This window comes from Balaenoptera musculus, chromosome 7 (genome assembly GCF_009873245.2).
Source record: "Balaenoptera musculus isolate JJ_BM4_2016_0621 chromosome 7, mBalMus1.pri.v3, whole genome shotgun sequence".
Classification (NCBI taxonomy): Eukaryota; Metazoa; Chordata; class Mammalia; order Artiodactyla; family Balaenopteridae; genus Balaenoptera; species Balaenoptera musculus.
Genome location: NC_045791.1, coordinates 27,393,827 through 27,415,942, shown reverse-complemented (window position 1 = coordinate 27,415,942; position 22,116 = coordinate 27,393,827). Strand labels below are relative to the sequence as shown.

The 22,116-nt window shown below is 38.0% G+C and overlaps 1 protein-coding gene across 1 annotated transcript in view; it reads right to left on the bottom strand.

Annotated features, from left to right (window-relative positions):
* The window catches only part of ARHGAP15 (Rho GTPase activating protein 15), a 609,541-nt gene that overhangs the window by 111,164 nt on the left and 476,261 nt on the right, over window positions 1–22,116 (bottom strand). The window contains exon 12 of the mRNA XM_036858098.1: window positions 15,119–15,253. Within this exon, the coding sequence (XP_036713993.1) occupies window positions 15,119–15,253 (135 nt within the window). The remainder of the gene's footprint in view (window positions 1–15,118; window positions 15,254–22,116) is intronic.

Below are 22,116 nucleotides of genomic sequence, written 5' to 3'. Positions count from 1 at the left end.
AAATCCGGTGCCAAGAAGTTCATGAATATAGTAATGAACCCTCCCGTGTCAAAAGTGAGCACTGTTTAACAGAGCAAGTAGGAATGGCCCTCGGGATGCTCTGCAGCTGGGGTTTTTCTACTGCAAGAGAGCAGAACCTTCATGATGGTAGTAGTTGTAACACCAGATCCTGTAAAGGCTATCTACTCAGTCTGCAAAGTAAACTAGAAGGAATGGCTGCTCACATTTGGTCCTGATGCCACCAACATAAGAAACTCAGCAACAGGAGCAGTAAAATAGGAATTTGGTGGCAGATGGAAAGGTCTGCGGGAAGTGTCCACCCAGTTTTGTTTGGCCCATATTCTGAAACAACTAGAATAAACACTTAGTGTCGTAATTTATACACATATCAGTACCAATAAATCAGAATCATGCAAACAGTCATGTTTATTATATTCTTGTTGCTTAATATTCATGACAGTAATTTACTTTTATAGTACAGTTTCACTGTTTTCTCCACCATTGCCCTGCATTTAAGTCTGGCAAGTTGTATTAGCAGGAGTTCAGGTAACCCTTTGAATACTGCAAAAGTTCACTAGCCTTATCAAAATACTTTATTCGCTCATTTAATTTCCCCTTTCTTCTCTCATAAATTTTTAAACCACCAAGATGAAGTCTTTGTAAATTATATAGTAATACCATTTTGACAAACAGAAAATATGAAGACTAGAGTCAGCATATTCCTCTGAAGGTAGCCGTAAAACAGAGCTTTAAAGACAGATAAGAACATCTGGAGAGAGGTAAGCAGTTAATTCTTAAATCTGCTCTCAGTAAAATGGGCTATATTAAGCACAGTTTCCTCCTCTCTTCTTACTCACCTAACTCACCACCAGTCCTTCCCACTCCCCCACTTCAGCAGTCCATTGCTGCTAATTACAATGGATTGTTAAAGGAGGAATTACATGAAACAACCAACACAAAGCACGTTATGTTTTTGCATTCACCTAGTGCTGCAGCTACAAAGATAACTAAAACATGGCTCCTACCCCAGAGATCCTTAGGTCAGATTAAGAGATGGAAAACAATATTGTACAGTTCTATACCTGGACATGAGACATCTTAGACTCAGTTTCATACTTAAAAACTCAACAGAGACAATTTATGATTAATCATCAGAGAAAAGAGTCACAAACATATAAGCCTGGAAAACCAATTTTATAAAAAATAATTCCCAGTTAACAGCACTCTCAAGATCAGTGTATTTTTCTGTGTGTTTGCTCTCTTTCAACAAAGATGTTAAACATTTTTTAAAAAGTGGACGATCATTGCATGTGAGTGGACATAGTATCAGTATTTTAACTCTGGGCTTTTTCTGTTATGAATATGATGAGTTGAAATAGTGAATCTATTTTATAGACTCCATGAAAATATATTCTAGCACATGACATGAGAGGCAAAGCAATGCTTTGCTGTAGTTCTACCTTTCAATTAAATAACACATATGATGAAAGTTGTAAGAAATTTTATGTTATTTCTTAATTCACTTGCTAGAAAATGTAATAAGGACATAGTGCCTTGTTTCTACACTTTAAGCATTTTCTTCTCCATCTGCTAGGAGTGTTTGAATTTCACTGGTGCTTAATTTTATTTTTAAAAGTTTTTCCAGTGACCCAGGCATGAGAATGAGTACCTGTAATGTTGCCTTGGATACAGAAAGCAATAAAAAATTTTGTTGAATTTGTTTTAAGTTGAATAGCCAGGACAGATGCCTTTCTTAAATAAATAATGAGGTTTTGAGACCATGTGTATGAGCATAGCGATTTATTCATGTTCTATTTAGTTTCCTGTCATTATAATTCTTGACAACAGAGTCTTCATCTGAGCCACATCTAAATCTACTGACTATCTCATTTCTAAGTAGACTCTTGCTATCACTTTGTCCAAATTAGGCAAGACTGTTAGTTTCCTGGTTAAGAACAACAGCTTTGGAGTCTTCCAGATAGGGGTTCAAATCTCAGTTCTGCAACTTTCCAGCTGGTAGCCTTAGGCACGCTATTTAATGTCCATGAGCCTCAGTTTTCTAAATTGAAATAATGGGAATAATAATATCTATCACAAAGGAGTGTTTTAAATACTAATTTAAATGGCAAACTGTACATATCGTACTTGGCTTTATCCAAGTGAAAATATGGTAAGTAAACCATAAATTGAAACTGTAATTATATGACCAGTTTCAGGGTTTATTTATATATTAACATTACTCTATTAGTTTACAATATTTATAATTCAAATTAATTCTTAAAACTGTCCAAATGTCTAAAGAATTACACTTTGTAAATTTTTAATGCCCCTCTCTACAATTCTTCTTAATGGCACAGTATTTGAAATTCTACCCAAAATGTTATAAAATTGTTCTCTCTCATTGCCCCATTGTTCCAAATGGCCTTCCAGTCTATGCTACACGGTCTTGAAATGCACTCAAGGACCTGGATGTGGGTATGGAATACACACTGTTCAGATTTGCAAATGTCATAACGCTGAGAGGAAGAGTGAATGATGAGACTGAAGGATTTACGGTTAAAAACTTGGATTTTGGTCCCAGTTCCAATTGTTACGTGACTCAGGTGAGATTAGTCTTGTGACTATGCAAAACTTAAAACTTAAAGCAAAACTCCACTGCCAGTGTCATTGTTTTGACAGCCTGGGATCATGAGGGAAAAAGCACAATGGGTTGCATGAATATTTCTGCACGTAGGTTAAAAAACACACAAAATTAATACGAGAGAGAAATGGGTAAAAGTGACACCTGGAACTTTAAATTCAATTTTAGACCCCCATAATATAATTAAATAATATTAATAAAGAGCTAATTAAATCGTGTGTGGCAGTAATAGAAAGATATTGCCAGAATAAGGGAAGAAACTTCATCCTACACTGGTTAAGTTGTGCAATTAAAATATTCATTCAAGTATGATTTCTGTTATTGCCTGAAAGTTTTTGTTCCCCCCCCCCCACCTCCGCCCAAATTCTTATGTTGAAACCCTAACTTACAATGTGATGGTATTTGAAGGTGGGGCCTTTGGGGGAGGTAATTAGATGGTGGTGAGGTCATGAGGGTGGGGCCTCATGATGGGATTAGCATTCTTCTAAGAAGAGGAAGAGACAAAACTTGCTCTCTCTCCACCACATAAGGATACAGTGAGAAGGTGGCCATCTGCAAACCAGGAAGTGAGCTTTACTGGAACCCAACCATGCTGGCCCGCTGATCTCAGACTTCCAGCATTCAGAACTGTGAGAAATACATTTCTGTTGTTTAAGTCACCCAGTCTATGGTATTTTGTTATGGCAGCCCAAGCTGACTAAGATAATTTCCAAACTTTAGAGGGGCACACTTGGAAGAGTGTGATCTTAATTCTTGAGAATTATTGAAAGAACAGAGAAAGAAAGGAGAACACTAAACAGAGGTTGGAGCTTATGTTTTAGGTGTTTTCAAGTATTAAGGGACTGTTAGAGAAAGATGCTGTTTGGATTCTGACATTGACCAATGTGATTCTTCTAGTTATGTTCTAGTTGGTCTGTCTTTCCCCTCTGTGGAGAACTCTGGGTCTTCTGCTCGGCTAAGACATATTCATTTAGGGGTCCAGCTCTCAGAAGCCCTGAGCATTACAGATCCTAGCATCATAGATAGAGGTTTCAGAGGTCTTTCTGTGTCTAATATTGCTCAGGATGATTTTTTCCTAAAACATTTTTATAACAAAGCACAAAGGAGTAGAAATTTCAAAAAAATATTTCAATGAGGTAATAGTTCCTTCTTAGGTGCCAATTAGATATTCAGAGAATAATACACAAAAGGTGTCAAAGAACAATCTTACCATGGTGCTTAGAGTTAGGGACCTGGAGGAGAAGCTCAAAAGATCATTGATTTCATGTATTGGAAGGGCAGTATCAGCCCGCAAACTAGCATGACAGATGGCAATAACTGGGTCTACCCATCCATTACTTGGCAGACGAATGGACTTGAGATCTGAAAGAGTCAACCTTTCACCTGCTGGATGCTCCAAGTGAGAAGTAAAAGAGAAAGGGGCCAAGAGCTGATTGGTTAGACAGTAATCATGGACTCAGGGCCTTAGACATTTACCCCTTTAGAGTTTCAATTTTCTGAAAAGTGAAGGTGTTGCATGAAATAAAAGGGACTGCACATTTAAATAGAAAATTATAAATAAGTCAATGAAAGGAGGAAACTCATAATTATCCAGTACAACTTTTTTCTATCGTGCACGGATTTTTTAAAAATATGTGTTTGCTTTTGTTCTTTCAAGCATATTAATTTTACTTATAAAACCAGTACTGCTACTTGCTTTCTATAAAAGGGTATCCATTTTCCATGTTTCTGTTTCCCAAAGTGTAGGTAGAAAATGTGTGAGTCAATCCTTAGGGAAAGGCTCCAATCTCCAAACCACATGGCAATTCTCAGCAAGTATATTGTGCTGTTCCAACATGAGCAGAATTCCCCCAGGAGATGTATAGTACTCTGGCAGACGTCACTTCTAAGGTTTAACTCTCCAAAACAATAAAGAGTGAGCCAATGAAGACATGCTGCATTTCAAGGAGCCCGTGATAGCCTTAGAAGCTATTAGAAGAAAACTGTTATCAACTGAGAGGTGGAGAATTAGAGTAAGGACAGGTGCCTGAGCCGATGAGAGCATGTGCCTGCCTGTGAGCAAGCAAGAGGAAACAGGGTAAGGGATCAGTTCTCACCCCATACCAAGGTTCAAAAATAGCTCAGGGAGATAAATAGGAAAGTTCTCTTGAGATAATTGTAAAAGTTTTTTCTTTTTGGCCGTACCACGTGGCTTGTGGGATCTTAATTCCCCGATCAGGGATTGAACCGGGTTCTTGGCAGTGAAATCGTGGAGTCCTAACCACTGGACCGCCAGGGAATTCTCCCAAATAAGTCTACCTTTCAAAGCTAGAATGTCATAAGTTGTGAGAGCTGAAAAGAAAAAATATGAAACATTTCAGCTTTGGAGAATGAGTGTGTGTGTGTGTGTGTGTGTGTGTGTGTGTGGGTGTCCCTGTGTCTATGCGTGTGTATGAGGAGGAATGACTTCTTGTAGAATATGGTTTAGTTGACAGCTCTTTGAATGTTTTTTTCTGTGAGAAAGATCTACAGTGTTACGAATATGTGCACAGGCTGGTGTCTAGCCTCCCCCTTCCACACCCTAAACTCCTCTCCTGCCAATGAGTCTATAACCTTCACAAGAGAAAACACAGGAACACCATCAGCAAGGAAGCTAATTTCCCAATTGGGAGAAGGCATTACTTTGAAGTTGTCTTTTCTGGTGTCACTATCAATGTCACATTTACTAATATCCAGTAGAAGTAAGGCAGCATCAGGTTGGAGAAGATGGTTAGCCTCTGAGTTATGATTAAGATGTATGATCTATAATGAAGTGACAGGCTTTGGAATAATCAGGCGGAGTTGGGCCTGGGAACTGATGACAGAACAAAGGAGAGATGTCATGAGATAAAGAAAAGTGGGAGTTGCTAGATCTCAAAGCAAGAGAATATCCTGGATTATTATCTTAAACATATTTGGTGCTGCCTGGAATTCTGGAAACAAATATTAAAGCAGAATAAAGATGGTCATATGTGTCACCTGAGACACGTTATTGGAGGAGTGGAAAGATTGTGGGAATAGACAGGAAGGTCATTTGAGAGTGTGGCCTGAAGGATAGGCTCATTGTGCACTGATTTGATATTGCTAGCTAACGTTCACTGAATGTCACGTGCCAGAAACCCATAAATAAGTGCCTTGTCATAATTAGCATTTCATTAAACTCCCTAATATTTGGCAACAGTTCCCATATTTGGCAACAGTCCCCATGGGGAAGATACTACTTTTACATCCTTTTTCTAGATGTAGAAATTGAGGTGAAGAGAGGTTGAGGACTTGCTCAAGGTCTTAAAGGTAGTAAAGAGTGGACTCAGAATTTGAATGGAGGTGGTGGTGTGCCCCGCAGGTAGAAACGTTAGCCTCTCTGATGAGGTAGGCCTCACTGAAAAGTGAACATGTGAGTGGCAACATGGGGACATGCCTGTAGCAGAGGGGTTGAGCAGACAAAAACCCTCCATATACCTGGGGTATTCAAGGAAAGGTCAGGAGATCAGCGGGCTTGAAGGACATGGTCCAGGCAAGAGAGCTTTTGGGTAACCAGACATGAAGGGCTTTGAAGACCTCACAAAGAATTTGGCTTTTCCTCAAAAGGAAACGGCAAGCCAGTTGCATCATTAGCTTATCTTTATAATTAGAACCACGCTGGACTGGGTGAGAGAAAAGAAACCTACTGGGGAAGTAGGAGAGGTCATTCTCCCAGAAATGTGGCCAGAATCAGAGTTGGGAGTGGGTCGGCAGAAAAGTTTTTGGAAGGTCTCTCTGTGGTGATCACAAAGCAGTACTGGTGTTAACCTGAGAATGTGAAATGAGACTGGCATCTCAAAGGCCACAAACCCTCATTTTCATTAGGATCTATTGATTCTGTGACCCTGATAACAGCCGATGAAAACCAGTGACCTAAATCTACATTAGAAGAGAGGGTCACGATAACTGTTTTCCACTGAGGTACTGAGGAGAAATTATGCATTTTGCTGTATATTTTTTAAAAGCATCTCTCTTCAGTGGGAGCAGGGATGCTCAGGAAGCTGACTCATGAAGGCTGACTGGCTGATGGCTCAGCTTGAAAAGTTTATTGCTTTGAAAAGTGACCTCATAAGGATATAGAAGAAAGAAGTGCAAGAAAGTTTTAAGGAAAAGCAAAAAGACAAGCACCACATTTTCTAATGGAGCTGATGTCTTACCACTCAATTAATTTCAGCATCAAGGTCCAATTTTAGTTCTGAATCACCTTCTAGTTTTACTTATAAAGGACTTTTCATTAAGCCAAATTAAGTAGATGGAGGTCCAGTTGTTTATTATCTAGCACTAAACCATTCCTACAAAAAGACACCTGTGCAAGCCATTTGGCTCTAGTCAACTATTTTTTTTTACAATTTAATTATGAATATAATTAGAATGAGTTAAGAGACAAGCTAGGCATCAGCCATAAAATTTCTAGTTTGCTAAAACACACACACACACACACACACACACACACACACACACACACACGCACTGATTAAAAAGCAACCACAACAAAAACCCCGCCAAGTCTGTGAGCTTGCAGTGGAAACTGTAGTAGAAGGGGAGTATTTGTAAAATCTACCTTTATTTTAATTTCAAATTTCCTTGAAATGGTGCTGTAGAGAATATTTTTATACTACATTATTTTTATATCTCTGGTTTCTCTGTGGTGACCCTTTAAACCCTGCTTTTTCCTTTCTCTGGTCTTAAGGTAATTTGTCACTATCATGCTTTCATGTTTAGCAACTATTTGTAGTCAAGTGCCTTGCAAGCTCTGTTTCTTTTCTCCCAAAGAGTGTCATCATGGAGTTGATGATGCATCAGAAATAGTTTGACCAAAGGGCAAGATAAAGTCAAGAGTAAAGAAAATATTTGCAAATATACTTGACTAGTTTTTTTTCCCAATTACTTATTGAAAGTATACTTTAAAGGTAAAATGGCATGATGGTCATAGGAAAAAAACCATTAAGACATGCAATAGATGCTTTCTGACATAGGGCAATGTCTTTAAATTAGATCATTTTTATACGAGGATGGTGTGACCGACAGATGTATAGTAGGATGAGTTGTATTTAAGAACTAGGCATGGGGGCTTCCCTGGTGGCGCAGTGGTTGAGAGTCTGCCTGCTAATGCAGGGGACACGGGTTCGAGCCCTGGTCGGAAGATCCCACATGCCGCGGAACAACTAGGCCCGTGAGCCACAGTTGCTGAGCCTGCGCATCTGGAGCCTGTGCCCTGCAACAAGAGAGGCCGCGATAGTGAGAGGCCCGCGCACCGCGATGAAGAGTGGCCCCCGCTTGCCGCAACTAGAGAAAGCCCTCGCACAGAAACGAAGACCCAACAGAGCCAATAAATAAATAAATAAATAAATAAATAAATAAATAAATAAATAAATAAATAAATAAATAAAACAAATGTGGGGTTTAAAAAAAAAAAAAAAAAGAACTAGGCATGGGGTATGCTCTACGTTTGGTGCCTTGATTTTAAAGATGCTTAGTTAACCTTATGGATACCATTTCTCACAATTTGTTTTACTGCGTAACTGATCAGTGTATAGCAAAACTAGGCATAAATATTGTCTTCAAATGAGTGTGTGACTACAACCTTTAAATTGAAGACTTGTATGCAGCATATTTACTGTCTCAGTTTGTTGCTGGCTTGCCTAATCTGCAAGTGTTATATACATAAATACATATATATATATATATATATATATATATATATGTATATGCACATATATTAAATAAACATGATATATAACAAATATGATGCATAATAAACATTATATATATAATATTACTTAAGAGTAACTGAAAACGAGGATAAGGGGACTGCTATTGGACCCATAAGGTTGTTTTGATCTTGGAGTTAGCATTGATTACATTCCCATGATGGGGCCCTGCTCAGGGGTGGGAGGAAAAGTAATTATTTTTATACACAAAAGGCAACTTTGGAAATTTAGAATACAACAAATCAACAAACCGCAAATCATGCTCTAGTAAGAGCAGCACAGAGCTGAGGTGAAGGTGACCAAAGTGAAATTATCAGATAGTCCTTGAATAAATGAGCTTTGGCCCAGGCTTGAGACAAATCTCTAAGCCTATCCCGCACAAATAATAGATAAAACATCTTGTAAGGAAATTCACGAGGTCATTTCTCTTTATTTCCCTCTCATCTACTAATCAACCTATGGTTTCACTGTTATCTCAACTCTGATGATTCTTTAGATTTGAGACAGGCAGATGAAAATTTATGGATGAAGCGCATTTGTGACATGGGTGTAGAGAAGGTGTAGGCAAAAAAAAAAAAAATGGCTCCATAAAGATGTCCATACTTTACTTCCTAGAGCCTGTGAATATGTTACTTTACATGGCAGAAGAGATTTTGTAGATATGATTAAATTAAGGACCTTGAGATGAGGAAGTATCCTGGATGATCCAGGGGGTGCCCAATGTAATCACAAAGGTCCTCAAAAGTGGAAAATGGACTGAGGAGAAAGTCAGAGGGAGACTGACTACAGAAGAGGTCAGAGTGATGTGATGTCATGTGACTGTTGCCTGTGAAGGAGGTGGAAGGGGACCACTGGCTAAGGCATGCAGGCAACCTCTAGAAGCTGGAAAAAGCAAGGAAGTGGATTCTCCTGCAGAGCCTCCAGAATATAGTCCTTCCGGCACTCTGATTTTAGCTCAGTGAGACTAAGCTTCAGACTTCTGTCCTATAGAACTATGGGGTAATAAATCACTGTTATTTTAGGCCACTGAGTTCAAGGTAATTTGTTACGGCAGCAATAGGAAACTAATACACATGTCCTATAGGAAACAGTGCCTCTAATTCAGAAAACACAAAGAAATTTGAACACCCGGAAGCAGCCCTGGAAGCACCACTCCAATATGAATTAGAATGGCAGAAGCTTCTAGAAAGAAGCCATCCTGGTAAATCGGGACTCTGTGCAATAGTGTCAGAAAAGAGTAAGGACATTATAAAAGAAAAAAAGCAAAGAAAAAGAAAAGCAATTACAGACACAAGGAAAAAAATAAATAAAAAATCTGCACAAGAAAAGCACAATCCAACTATAAAGGGAACCAAATGTGGCCAAGAGTTTAAGCAATTTTTGGAGTGTAATAAAATAGATTCTATTGGACCTGGTGAGGAATACTCTTTGACAAGTGTAGGGATTGTGACAGTGAATTCTAAAGAAGGAATCATTGTGAAACCTCTTGGTCAGGTAATGAACAAGACTTACAAGCTCATAGTAATGCAAATATCAACGTTGTTTGTTAGTTTTCTAATTGGTCAAACTATTAAAATTTAAAGGAGTTAATAACCAATGATTGTGAAAGAAAGGAAGAGAGGTAAAGGAAAGGGTAGAAAGGAAAATATACTTACCTTACAAAGGAAAGTTAGGAGTTACTGTAGAATGCTGAATGAAACAAGAAACAGAGGTTTATGTGTATTATTCAACATCCACATATAATAGTATGACTATCAAATGCTGGAGGAAGTGAAGTAGAATAAATTAATATTTCATATTAGGTATTATCTATAGTAGATAAGTCAAGAAGTAGAGATATTATCCAGAGTTATGAAAGTAACTACTACAAGAGATGAAAACTGAAATAGTTGAAGGAGGTTTCCTCTCATGAAGAGGCCTGGGGATGTGAAGTGATAGGGCCCAATCCATCACTTTCCATCATAAACTCCTCTGTAGAATCTGGTTTGGTGCATGTTGTAATTTGATACAAGTGAAGAACTGTAAAAAGGAACATTAATAACACTTCAGCTTGAAACAGGTACTCATATGAAATAGGAAAGTAACATTGTATATAGCTAAATGAATTTCAAAAGGGGATGGGTGAACAATTGGTTATAAAAATAATAACAGTGGAGGGTTAAAATGTACTCAAAGAGGGCAATATTTAAAGCACTGATGCTTTTAGTATCTATTAGTAAATATTGAAACATAGCTCCCTCTTGGAAAGTTTTAACTTACTTCTAACCTAGAACTCCAATACTAAAATTTCTGATCATTTAATTCTAACCTTGGTTAAAAAAAAAGACAGAAATGACACGATCTTATATAGAATGATACGGGATATATAGGTTTTATATAGGATGATGTAACAGACAGATATTTGGCAGCAGCTAGTTAGTTATTCTTCCAGCAAGATTTCTTTTAGATAAACAGTCCCAGAAAGGCAATGTAGGATGATGGAAAGTATTTATGTTTTAGAGTCTGCAGCTTAATGCTAAACCTAATCTTCTGAGCCATATGAACTTGGGAAATATTTTGTGACTTACTTTATTCTTCTGAAAAATGAATTTCTTTCAAATCATTTATTGAGCACCTAATATAAAGAAAATGTTATGTTGTATTATTCTCATAGTAACTTTATGAGCTAGAAATTACTTTCCACATGATTTTTCCATTTCTTCTGTGTCTCCTGTGTTATTTTCAGAAATAAATTAGATAATTATAAAAAGTGTCAACAAGTTTTCCTCCTCTTTCCCTTTCCCAGGAATTTTGGAAAAATGCAGATAGTAAAATAGAAAAGACACTGTTTGTTGTCTCTTTTCTTTGGATCCGTAGAGGTACCAGAACAAAAGAGACGGGAATAGAGGTAAACTTAGTACATTTCATAGGATTTAGATGTACTGGAAATGTCCAGACCCCCTGCAGGCTTTTAGCCACAAGATTGCATCACCTATCATAAAACTCTAAAGCCATGTTTTTGTACTGAGTTCACATTTACAGTATTAATAATGCCCCCAGCACAAGTCATTTCCAGGGAATTAAGTCCTTGCAGTCAGTGGGTTAAATCCCTATGAAATAACCTGCAGGTGACCCAGTTGCATTGACCTCAAGTATAGAATTTCAGATCAATAGCTGCAGTACTTGGATTCTGAAATATAAAACAATCGCTAGTGTTTTTGTTACCCCAATGGGTGTTATCAGACAGGGAATCACTATGGCAATTGTTGGTTCTTATCATATTAATGCTTGTTTTTGGTCCAAAAAGAAACTACTTAAAAAAGTAAATGCCTTCTGTTCCCTCTTCTTGGAATATGTAATGATGACTTTCAAACATATAATAAAAATTAACAGTATTTCAAATAGCACAAATGATCATTAATTGCATTAATTAATTACATGAAAAAACATTTCTTCTTCAGAAGCAAAGCACTCCAGTTGGATGTAAAATTCCTTTTGGTCTATTCACCTTTTCACTCTGTCATGAAAGGGTAACAGCAGATCTCTCAATTTGGGGCCAAATAGAAATCTTAAGCCTTCACAAACTGGGCTTGGGGGTAGTGAGACAGTAAAGGAAAATAACGTTATAGCTACATGAACCATGACGGTGACTGGCATGGTGTTTTGCTAGTGGCTAACCGGAGACCAGACATCACTTCAAGCATTTACACCAACAGAGGGAATAATTTTGATGCAGGGAACTGGTTACCCATGTGATGAAGAAGCTGAGAGCCAAATAAGGAAGCCTGAAGTCACCAAGAAACCAGCCACTGCAGGAAGCACTACCAGGCTGGAGGGACAAAGGGAGGAGGGTCCACATCACCAGATGGAAGACGCAACCAGAATGGGCTGAAGACATGGAGGAGATGGATCCTCAGGTAGAGAAGCTATCTGAGGCAGATGGGTGGGCAAGGGAGAGGGGGTGGAGGATAAAACTAAAAAACTGGTTGGTCTTTTCCTTCCCCCTCCCTCTGCCATCTATCACCAGAGACTTCCACTGACTGTAGCAGCAGGAAGCCAGCCCTCAAGAGCACCTCTGCAATACAGCTGGCTAGGGTCAACCCTCCACAGGTACAGAGCAAAGAAGTGATGGATGAAGACGGTCAAAGAAGCCCAGAGCCAGCCTCTATGGACATCTCCCCTGCAGACGGACCTCACCTGGCTGGTTCCTTTTCATAAAAAGCAAAGAATCCATGGGCAGGTCTGTTGAGCTTCTCATGGTATAGATTTTACAAGAGGCAGCGAGAGCTATGATAAAGCCCAGCACTTCTCTGGGACTGGATATGGATGTCCTTATATTTTGGAAAAACTTTTTTACTCAGTTAGTGCACCGTGGAGTAAAGGTGCCTCCTCTGGTATGGTTTTGCCGTTTCCAAGGAACTATGTGGCCATTCTGCCATTGCTTAAGGATATTTAAACATGAACTACAACCTCAAGCTGAGTTAAGAATTCAAGAACGAATGTCAAGGTTATGTCAAAAATGCATGGATTAGCAAACTTATGTCCCTTGCCAACATCGTATTTCTCAGCCATATTAGCCTCTTGGTTAGTCCCTCCATTTGACATATTAAAAATACTAAGTACTACATGAGTTAGGTAAGGCAAGCTTGCTGAGGGTGGTTCTCCTGGCCTTAAGCAATGAAGGAAAAACTCCCGTCTCTTTGCTTCTAGATTACTTTCTCAAACGAAGCTCATCTGGAGAAACACTGTTAGCATTTGTTCAGTATCTTACATCTTTAAAGGACTTTCTAAAGCACTATCTCATTCATTTTCTCCATAGCCTATTTGATAGGTGTTGGAAAAAAATCCTCGCAATAGCCATCAGTCACAGTAGCACGCTGCCTACCTCGATTCTGCTTTGTTAAGTTCTGACCATGCCAGTAATTCTGAAATTCTGTCCAGTTTGGAGTCCAGTCTAGGATAGTCCAGAGATGGTCCTCCTCTTTATGGAAATTCAAAGGACACAACCTCACATGGGTTTGAGGGCCTGCTTCCCACATCTCTTAGGCTAAGGGAATGGCTTGCCTAAGATCTTCAGAATCAGGTCAACTAAAGGAAGCTTAAACGATGGGTATCCTACATCATAGCCCTCAAATCAGCACGTGCACAAGTATATTTCCAAATGAGACAATTCTCACTTAAAAGTATGGTGACCACAATGTGAAATTTGTATGACATCTTTAAATATACATAATCAGAAATATGTACCCAAATGCAAAAGCCCCCAATGTCTTACCAGAAGACTGTCTTCGCATTATGAGTGATCTTCCATGCTTGAGTGTTCCAAGATGGAATATCAGAATAAACTGTCATGGAAATGCATGCTTGTTTATTTTTTCTTTATTCCTCCTTTTAAAAAGAAGTTAAGAGAGCCTGGGAACTATAAAATACTGTTCTTCTTGAGAAGCAGAGGGCTCATGAAATAAAAACTCTGACAGGGGATATGAGCTCCAGCCTCACTTCAAAACCCATGTTTAAAGCACTGCTACTCTATTCAGCAACAACAACATCTGAAATTGTAAGCAGGCAGCAAGAGAAAGACCTTGGGAGAATAAGCTCTGCTTTATTCCTCTTGATATCATTTTGCCAGAGCTTTAAACAAGCGTGGAGACTTTTGTGAAATGAAAAACAGAATAAAAGGGCATATTGAGGGGCTGTTTCCAACAGGCTCCCCATATCCCACTCCCCCTACTGGGAACACTGTACACACAGCCATCCAAGATCAGACCTCCTAAGTAGAGCATTTTTTTTTTCTTGGAGATTATTCTCATTTGGACTTTAATTAAGCTCCTGCCAGGCTTGCAAGCTTTTTAATTTTACCTTTCTTTCTTCTTTCTTTTTCCTCCTTGAATCAGCTTGCTTGCCAGGAAACTTTTTCCAAGCTGTCACAATCATAGTAAGTACACCCTAAGATGTTAAATTTAGAGATGTACTAATCGTTGCTGCTCCGAGAATCAATAGCAGAAGTTTCCTTGCATTTGGAAAGATTTTCATTCATTCATTCATTCGTTTTTACGTGTGTGTGTGTGTGTGTGCGCGCGCGTGTGTGTGTTATGAATGAGAAAATAATAGAAAGGAAGTTGCAGGGAGTATACAATGACTATTGGCTAGTCAGTGATACAACTCAACCTCCCATAAAGCCACCAGTTTAACAGAAGAAACTTTCCATTACTTAATTTAATATTCACACTGTTTGTAAGCAAATTGTAGCCAACTCTTTACTAGTGTTGGTGGGTGTAGGGTGAGCGAGCCTTGAGAAGGTGATGCCTCAGCTGATGACTTAACACCTCTTTAATGAAATGTAATGTTTAATTTACTTCGGTTCTTTTTCAAAATCCCCTTGAACTCAGTTAAACTCATTGTGATTCTGAAAGTATAAAGGTAGGGGCTAGGGAGGCGGAAGGTGACCCTTGTAAAGCAGATTGCATGAGAAGCTATTTTCATTTGAGGAGGCTTAGTTGAAAATTGGCCACCCTAAACAGGATGCCGCCTTCTTTTTTTTTTTTTCTTAAATTTTAAAAATACTTAGATAATATCGCAGAAATCAGAATAAGCCATCAAAACCACCAAAACTAAAATGAAAGCTGTGGAGCACTGGGGATATTATCATCTCCATGATTGCTATTATCGCCATTCTTATTATTTACTTAATAGTAGTTCCACACCGCCAGGTTATTGCACCAACCGCTCCTGTCTGTAAGGTACTTACTGATCGCCTCCACAAACCGCTCAAAGAAGCTGTAAGGGAAGAGCGGCTCAGGCAGCTCCCGGAAAAACATCTTCAGTGCTCCGGTGACAACGTGGATGTCCTCCCACTGGCTGTCGTCCAAATTCAGCTTCTCTTCTGGGAAAACACGAGGAGAAATGGAACAACTGGTTTTAATGAAACAATTACAAGACACTAATTATTATGTTAATGTTTGCCTACTATCATCAGCAACCGTTAACAGCCTTCTGCACCTAGAGGTTTGGTGCTGTGCATGTTTTTTTTTTTCTTTTTTTTCCTTTTTTCCGTAGGACGGGAATATTTTCAATGGAATACCATCTGTAGGAGTGTGCAGCTAACAAAAAACAAGAGACACAAAGAGACAGTGCCATTGACACAGTATGTCAGATACATTTATTCCCATAATGCATCAGTATGAAAATTAGCATCACAGCTCAACATGATTCAAAGCTATTTGGTTTTGAGGCCGAGGGGCTAAGAGTTGCCAATGATGGCCGGCTCAAGGGACCAGCCTAAAGGCCTTGCTGAGCCAACAGGAGACATATGCTAAACATGGCAATAGAAAATGAGTTATTGCTTTACATGTGTTAGCCTTGCTATGTACAAGGGAATAATGGGTAACACTTTTTTCCTTTTTTCACTGAATATAAAGTCAGCAAGGAATAGAATAGTGAGTGAGAAAGGATATTAATTCCTTCTTACTGCTTCAAAAATATCTTTTTTTAGTTTTCATCTCAGCAAGGAAAATGTGCCCAGCAACAATATTAGACAGACCCCTGTTGGCCTACGTAGGCTATGCAAAGCTGTCAAAAATGATAACACACTAAAGACAAACCACAAGTGCTTACCAACTCCTCTTAGAAATAACGGAGATGCTCGCTTGGGAAGCTTGAGTGAGTTGAGACATTTAAATATTAAAGAAAATAAAGGCCACAATGAAGTTCTTAGAAGAAATAAAGAGACGCTGGGCAATTATTTCCTTCCTTTTAGTCTTCAGTATGAAAGTCTGGAATCATTCTCACCCAAAAAGTGGATGTAATCGGGTCTGAAAGTGACATCTTTACATACAACTAAAAGGAAGCAGGCATAAAAGCATTGCTGCTGACCCGCAGCGTTTGTCTTTCTGAACGTACAACACAGAAGAGATTTTGGATTCTGGGCTTAATGAAAACTAAAGCTAATCATTTTGGACAACCTGGGGGTTAATGGGAAAGCGGAGTATCCTGGCAAGAACTTAATAGGTATTTGGTCAACTAGAATTGTGTTTCCTTACCGATGTCTGAAGCTCATACTCAGATGCTTGCTTGTGTCAGTTTTATGAATGCAGAGGAGAATTTACACCAAAAATGTAAGAAAAGCTGAGAATCGTCACTATAGGGAATCTCTGCATGGGCTCTTCTGCTAATAGTGTTCATGTCCTTTTAAAAATATTAGCCGAAATCTTTATCAGATCTTTTTTTCTAAATGGACTATTACTTCCAGGGCTAGTAAGTTATGTGCCTGCTCAATTGGCTGTTTGCAAAGAGAAGGAATGAAGGTGAATCTGTTTATTTCAGACGGGCTATTTTCTTCTCCCCTTTCAGCCTTCATTCCTACCTCAGTCATAACACAATAATTTGATCCACAACAAAATCAGCAGAGGAGACCTTCTTTCTGCCCTGCAATCATTTTTGATTGATTGTATTTCAACAATTAGTCTTTTATTTGGCTACACACTATTGAAATAGGACGACAGCATCTTAGCAGGCCAGCTTTAAACAGTCAACTGCTAACAATAGCATCAAAAAGGGAGACCTGATGGGGTTTACTGTCACTTTAAAGAACGGGGTTTTCACGTTGTTGAAATCTGTCAGATATTTTGAAATGTCCCTCTCACTATGGTGCCACACCCCCTGCGTGCCCTTATAATAAAATTGGTTTTACTCCTGATTAAATCATTTTCTCCCTACCCACTACCATACTTCTCATAATGGACCTGTGCGTTCTACAGCTGGTGTTCTTCCCATGGTACCAATTCTTACTTTATCTTTTAAGCACTTTGCTGCTAAGATCTCATGCAGAGTGCTTATGTTTTGTTAAGAGCTTCATTCTTAGAGAAATAGCTTAACACATGTTCTAAAAATGTTGTACAACTTATTGCTTAAAGCACATTTAGAAAATGTATAAGTACGGTAGCTTTGGCACTGAACTTTAAGTGGAAACCTAAATAAACACATACACACACACAACACACACACATGTTCACACACACAACTATCTCTACCAAAAATTTATCACAAAAGTCCAATACAAAATGTCGTTTTGGTGCATAGGTTTAAGATTGCCAAATGAAAGTGTTCAGCAGGTATAAAAAGAGAATGATTTTATCTTGAGCAAGAAAACAATAAGAACAAATAATTGCTTAACCAAAGGCAGATGCCAGTGATGTCTGTCACCTCCACACAAACATCAGTTAATTCAACTGACTGTGAAAATGAAATATTTTAATATACATAAAAAAGATAATTTACCAGCCAATAAATACCATTTGATTATATCCACTCAAAATGCCATATATCAACTTGTGTTACTTAAACTAGCATTCCTACTATGTAGTCTTCACTTTAAAAAGATAATTTGTAGCCCCTCAACAAGTAGCTTCAACAAATAATATGGCAAGTGGTTGGAAAGAGTCTTTTGCTATATAATACCTAATTTTTATATTAAGATTTTTTGTGAACAGCCAAGGTTAAGATTCCTTGTAAACCAGACGACTTTAAGGCATATTTTTCAAGGCCACTGTGACTTATTTAAACATGCAGTTGTGTCCATATTTGCACACCTTCTCGTGAATCCAATCAGTTCTGAAGATGAAGTGAAGATGCTGAAGTGATACCTGTCTCCGCGTTAACAGGTATCATTATGAACACATTTGTATTACCTGATAGGCATTTTCTAACTACTCTGTTGGCAGTGATGATGTCTTCTGCTTCCCCTCTTTTCAACAGAGCAGGATTTGTCAATAGTGAAGCACTGTTGACATCTGCGGCTGAGGAATGCTTTGTTACAGGGTCTGTCCTGTGCATTCTAGGATATCTAGTAGCATCCCCGGCCTCAGCCCACTGGATGCCAGTAGCACTTCCCGGTGCTGCTGATGAAAAATACCTCCAGATATTGCCAAATATCTCCTGGCAGTGCAAAGTTATCCCCAGGTGAGAACCACAACAGTGGAGCCTGTAAGAGTCTATAAAAGTTACTCAATAAATATCGATTTATGAAGTTTACCTTAGGTGGGCAGAGAAATAGAAAACTAGATATGTGAATATTGAGATTTCTTTAATATGAACCTAAGAGGTGTTAATTATTATTGACAAAATAAAAACCTTTTACAGAACAAAATTCAAAATTCATATGACTATATTTCAGGAAGCTTTGCAACAGGAAGAATAACCAACAGCTATTCAGTGCTTATACCATACTAGGGACTATGCTATGCACTTTCCATTTATTATCTAATATAATTTTTTTTTCAATAAGACAATGAGGTACATGCTATTGTTATTATCACCTTATTTTACAGATAGGAAAAATGAGGCATGGGTAGATTAAGTAACTTTTCCATGGCTGACAAGTGATAAACCCAGGATAAGGAGCCAGTAAGCCTCCCCTCAAAACCACTATGGTCAGACTAATCTTGGCTGGAAGAAGCTGAAAGGATAAAGGCAAATAAATAGCAATTGCCAGTGGTAGTAGATTGAGTATTACTTCAAAGATAGTGATTTTTATATTTTATCCCTAAACATCTTACTTGAGGCTATGCTTTTACCTGTAAACTTACTCTGATCTTTCATAATTACTCATTTATAGAAGGAACAGATTCTTATATAAACAGATACAAAGCAAACTGGCAATAAAAAGAAACTGCATTAGGAATGGGACAGAAGATGTAGCAAATTGTTATGTGGTGATGGAGTGAAGAGGAAATATGATAGGGTGAGAAAGAGATTATACAAAACACCAGGTCTGGATTTACCACTAATTCATTGTATATCTATTTATTTATTTGTGAAATGAAGATATTCAGAAGGATAGTTGTTGGTATCAAATGAGAAAATGTGATTTTGAAAAAGTGAAAAACATTTGGAGAGAAAAAAAAAAAAATATATATATATATATATCCAAGACACCATCATGATGAGGAAAGTGAATAAAGGCCAAAAAGACAAAATACATTAGGGATTAAAGCAATGGAAATACTGAGCAAACATCATAAACCATAAACCATCCTGGTTGTTTTAGAGGATTTACCTCAGTGTGATGCAATCTGTCATATGAGCTCAACAAAAACTTTACATGCTGGAGTTCAATACTGGGAAGAAGTCTGGTTGAATCAAGATATCTCACAATCATCATGCTGATAATCTGTGCTGGTTTCTCCTGGCCCTCTACTTAGGCTACTGTAAATTCATTTTGGTCATGGCTTTTTGCTTAAAGCATTTAAACAGAATTGAAGATAGGTTAACCTCCAGAATCCAAAGTCACTATGTGACTTTTATGATACCACAAAAAATATATTTAAATATTGTATCCAAGCATTCAAGTCCATCTTGAAATGTCTTTCCTTGAAGGGACTTCTGTGTATTTTATTTTTTTAAATAAAAACTTACCTATATCCAGCTAAAAACTATTATATTTGAAATTAAAAATTTTTGACAATAGCTATTAGGAATAATCTTTTTTAAAAAGGAGAACTGAAGGATGGACCTTTTGATAGCCACAGTAGGTCATGGTAATTTCCATGGAAAAAGGCACATTTAAATATCACTAATAGCTTAATCACCACTTTCCTCTTGTATTATATATTGCTCTATAGACTGGTGTAACCAGAAGTTGCAATATCAAGACTGACTTTAACTAAACTCACTGTGTTAACCTAGTATTGGTTGAAATGCAGCTGCAGATAAATTTAGACTATCCAGAACAGAATAGTTATATAAGAATAAAGAGGCACTTCTTTGTGTATTGAAAAACAAGTACATTTTTACCTTGTAGTTTTTAAAGCCCTTTACTAACTTTTATTTTACTGTTGTAATAAAAAAATAAAGAGGAAAAGACAGCCCAACTTTCGCAGGATATGGAGAGAATAGCTCTGATTTCATTAATATAGTGACAAGAACCTATTACATCATGAAACTCTCATGAAGGATGTGGTATCTGCTTCCAGCGCAGATGACCATTTGGAAACCTTATCTGAAAGCCCTGCTGGGTACATGAAACTCACATCAGGAATGAAAGAGATGCCAGAGAGACTATTGATCCAAAAAATAATAATATGTTTGTCCATAAAATCAAACTGGTAGATATAAAAGTGGATAAAACATACTGTTTATCTATAAGGATATAGCTGATTTTGAGTTTAGCATTTAAAGGAGTGGATCAGAAGGAAGTTGGTTGAATCATTTGACTAGCTCAACCTTTCCCATTGTGTTGGCTCCTTAAAGTGACAGTTCAATCTGATTTCTGGTGGATTAGAGAGGTTCCAAATTCTCAAACACGGTGATATTAACCCCGTGCCAAAACCATCCTCTTTCCACGCTGCACTCGCTAAAGCCCCTCCTATAACACCTTGGGTACAACATGAGACTTCAGTGAGGACAATATCTTTGAAAACTAGGCTGGTTGACCAGTTAGTCTGTTTGTTCACTTAGTTTTTATTAAGCAAATATAGATTGAATGGAGACTACATACCAGGAACTGTATTTTGTGCCTTTCAAAGCTATAGCTGTTGAGGCTGCTTTATATTCCTCAAAGGAGAGGGCTTTACCAGGTACTCAGAAATACTACTCAGGTGAAAATAAATTAGGTTCTAGACATATTACATCTTATTTCTGTCCCCTAGAATAATACTCTTTTGACCTTAATGACAAGCAGGGACAAATTCACCCCCAAATGTGCTTTATGTTTCTTATGGGTTGAATTGTGTCCCCCCACCCCCGTGAATAACTTGTAGTCTCAACCCCCTGTACCCCACCATGTCACTGTATTTGGAGATAGAGCCTTTAAAGAGGTAATTAAGGTAAAATGAGGTGATATGGATGACCTTATTCCAATATGACTGGTGCCTTTATAAGAAGAGGAGATTAGGACACAGACATGCACAGAAGGAAGACCATGTGAAGACACAGGAAGAAGACACGCATCCATAAGCTAAGGAGAGAGGCCTCAGAAGAAAGCAACCTTGCCAACACCTTGATCCTGGTCTTCCAGCCTCTGGAACAGAGAGGAAATACATTTCTGTTGTTTAATCCCCCACACCCGCATCTCCCCTAGTCTGTGACACTTTGTTATGGCAGCCCTAGAAAATGAATACGATGCCCAAAGATCCTGTGCAGAGAAAGATGTCATGTTCCTAGATCATATCTAGACATTTTCTCAACACATGGGCTATGCCACACTTATGAAATATTATAGACAACAGAAAGAGCTGTTTAGGTAATTCAAATTAAATAAAAATAATTATCTAGATTCCGAGAAAGTGTTTGAAGGTGGAATAAGTTGAATAATTGCTTGCTATTCAAGATCAACCTAACTATTTCTAATTACTTGCTCTATAAACATGCAGGATACTCTTTAGCATGGCTTCCAGACAAAGAATAAAATCATGATTGCTATTTTCTTACTCACTCTTTTTTCCAGCTACTACTTCAAGAGTAGAAATATTTCATTGCTGCTATAGCCCAAGACATGAAATACTAGGGAACATTTAAAATGTTCTCAGGAAAACTCAATGCAAGCCAAATCAACTCTCTATGGCCACGGTATCTATCAAAGAAGGAGGAAAGTGGTTTTAAATATGAAACTTCATATTCCAAAACCAAAGAGATGTATTCCTTACAATTTATCATAGTAATCTCCAGGAAGCTATTAGGATGCTTACATTTGAAAATGGTTACTTTACTGTAAGAGGAAATGGTTTGACCTATGCAGAGAATGGGCACTTT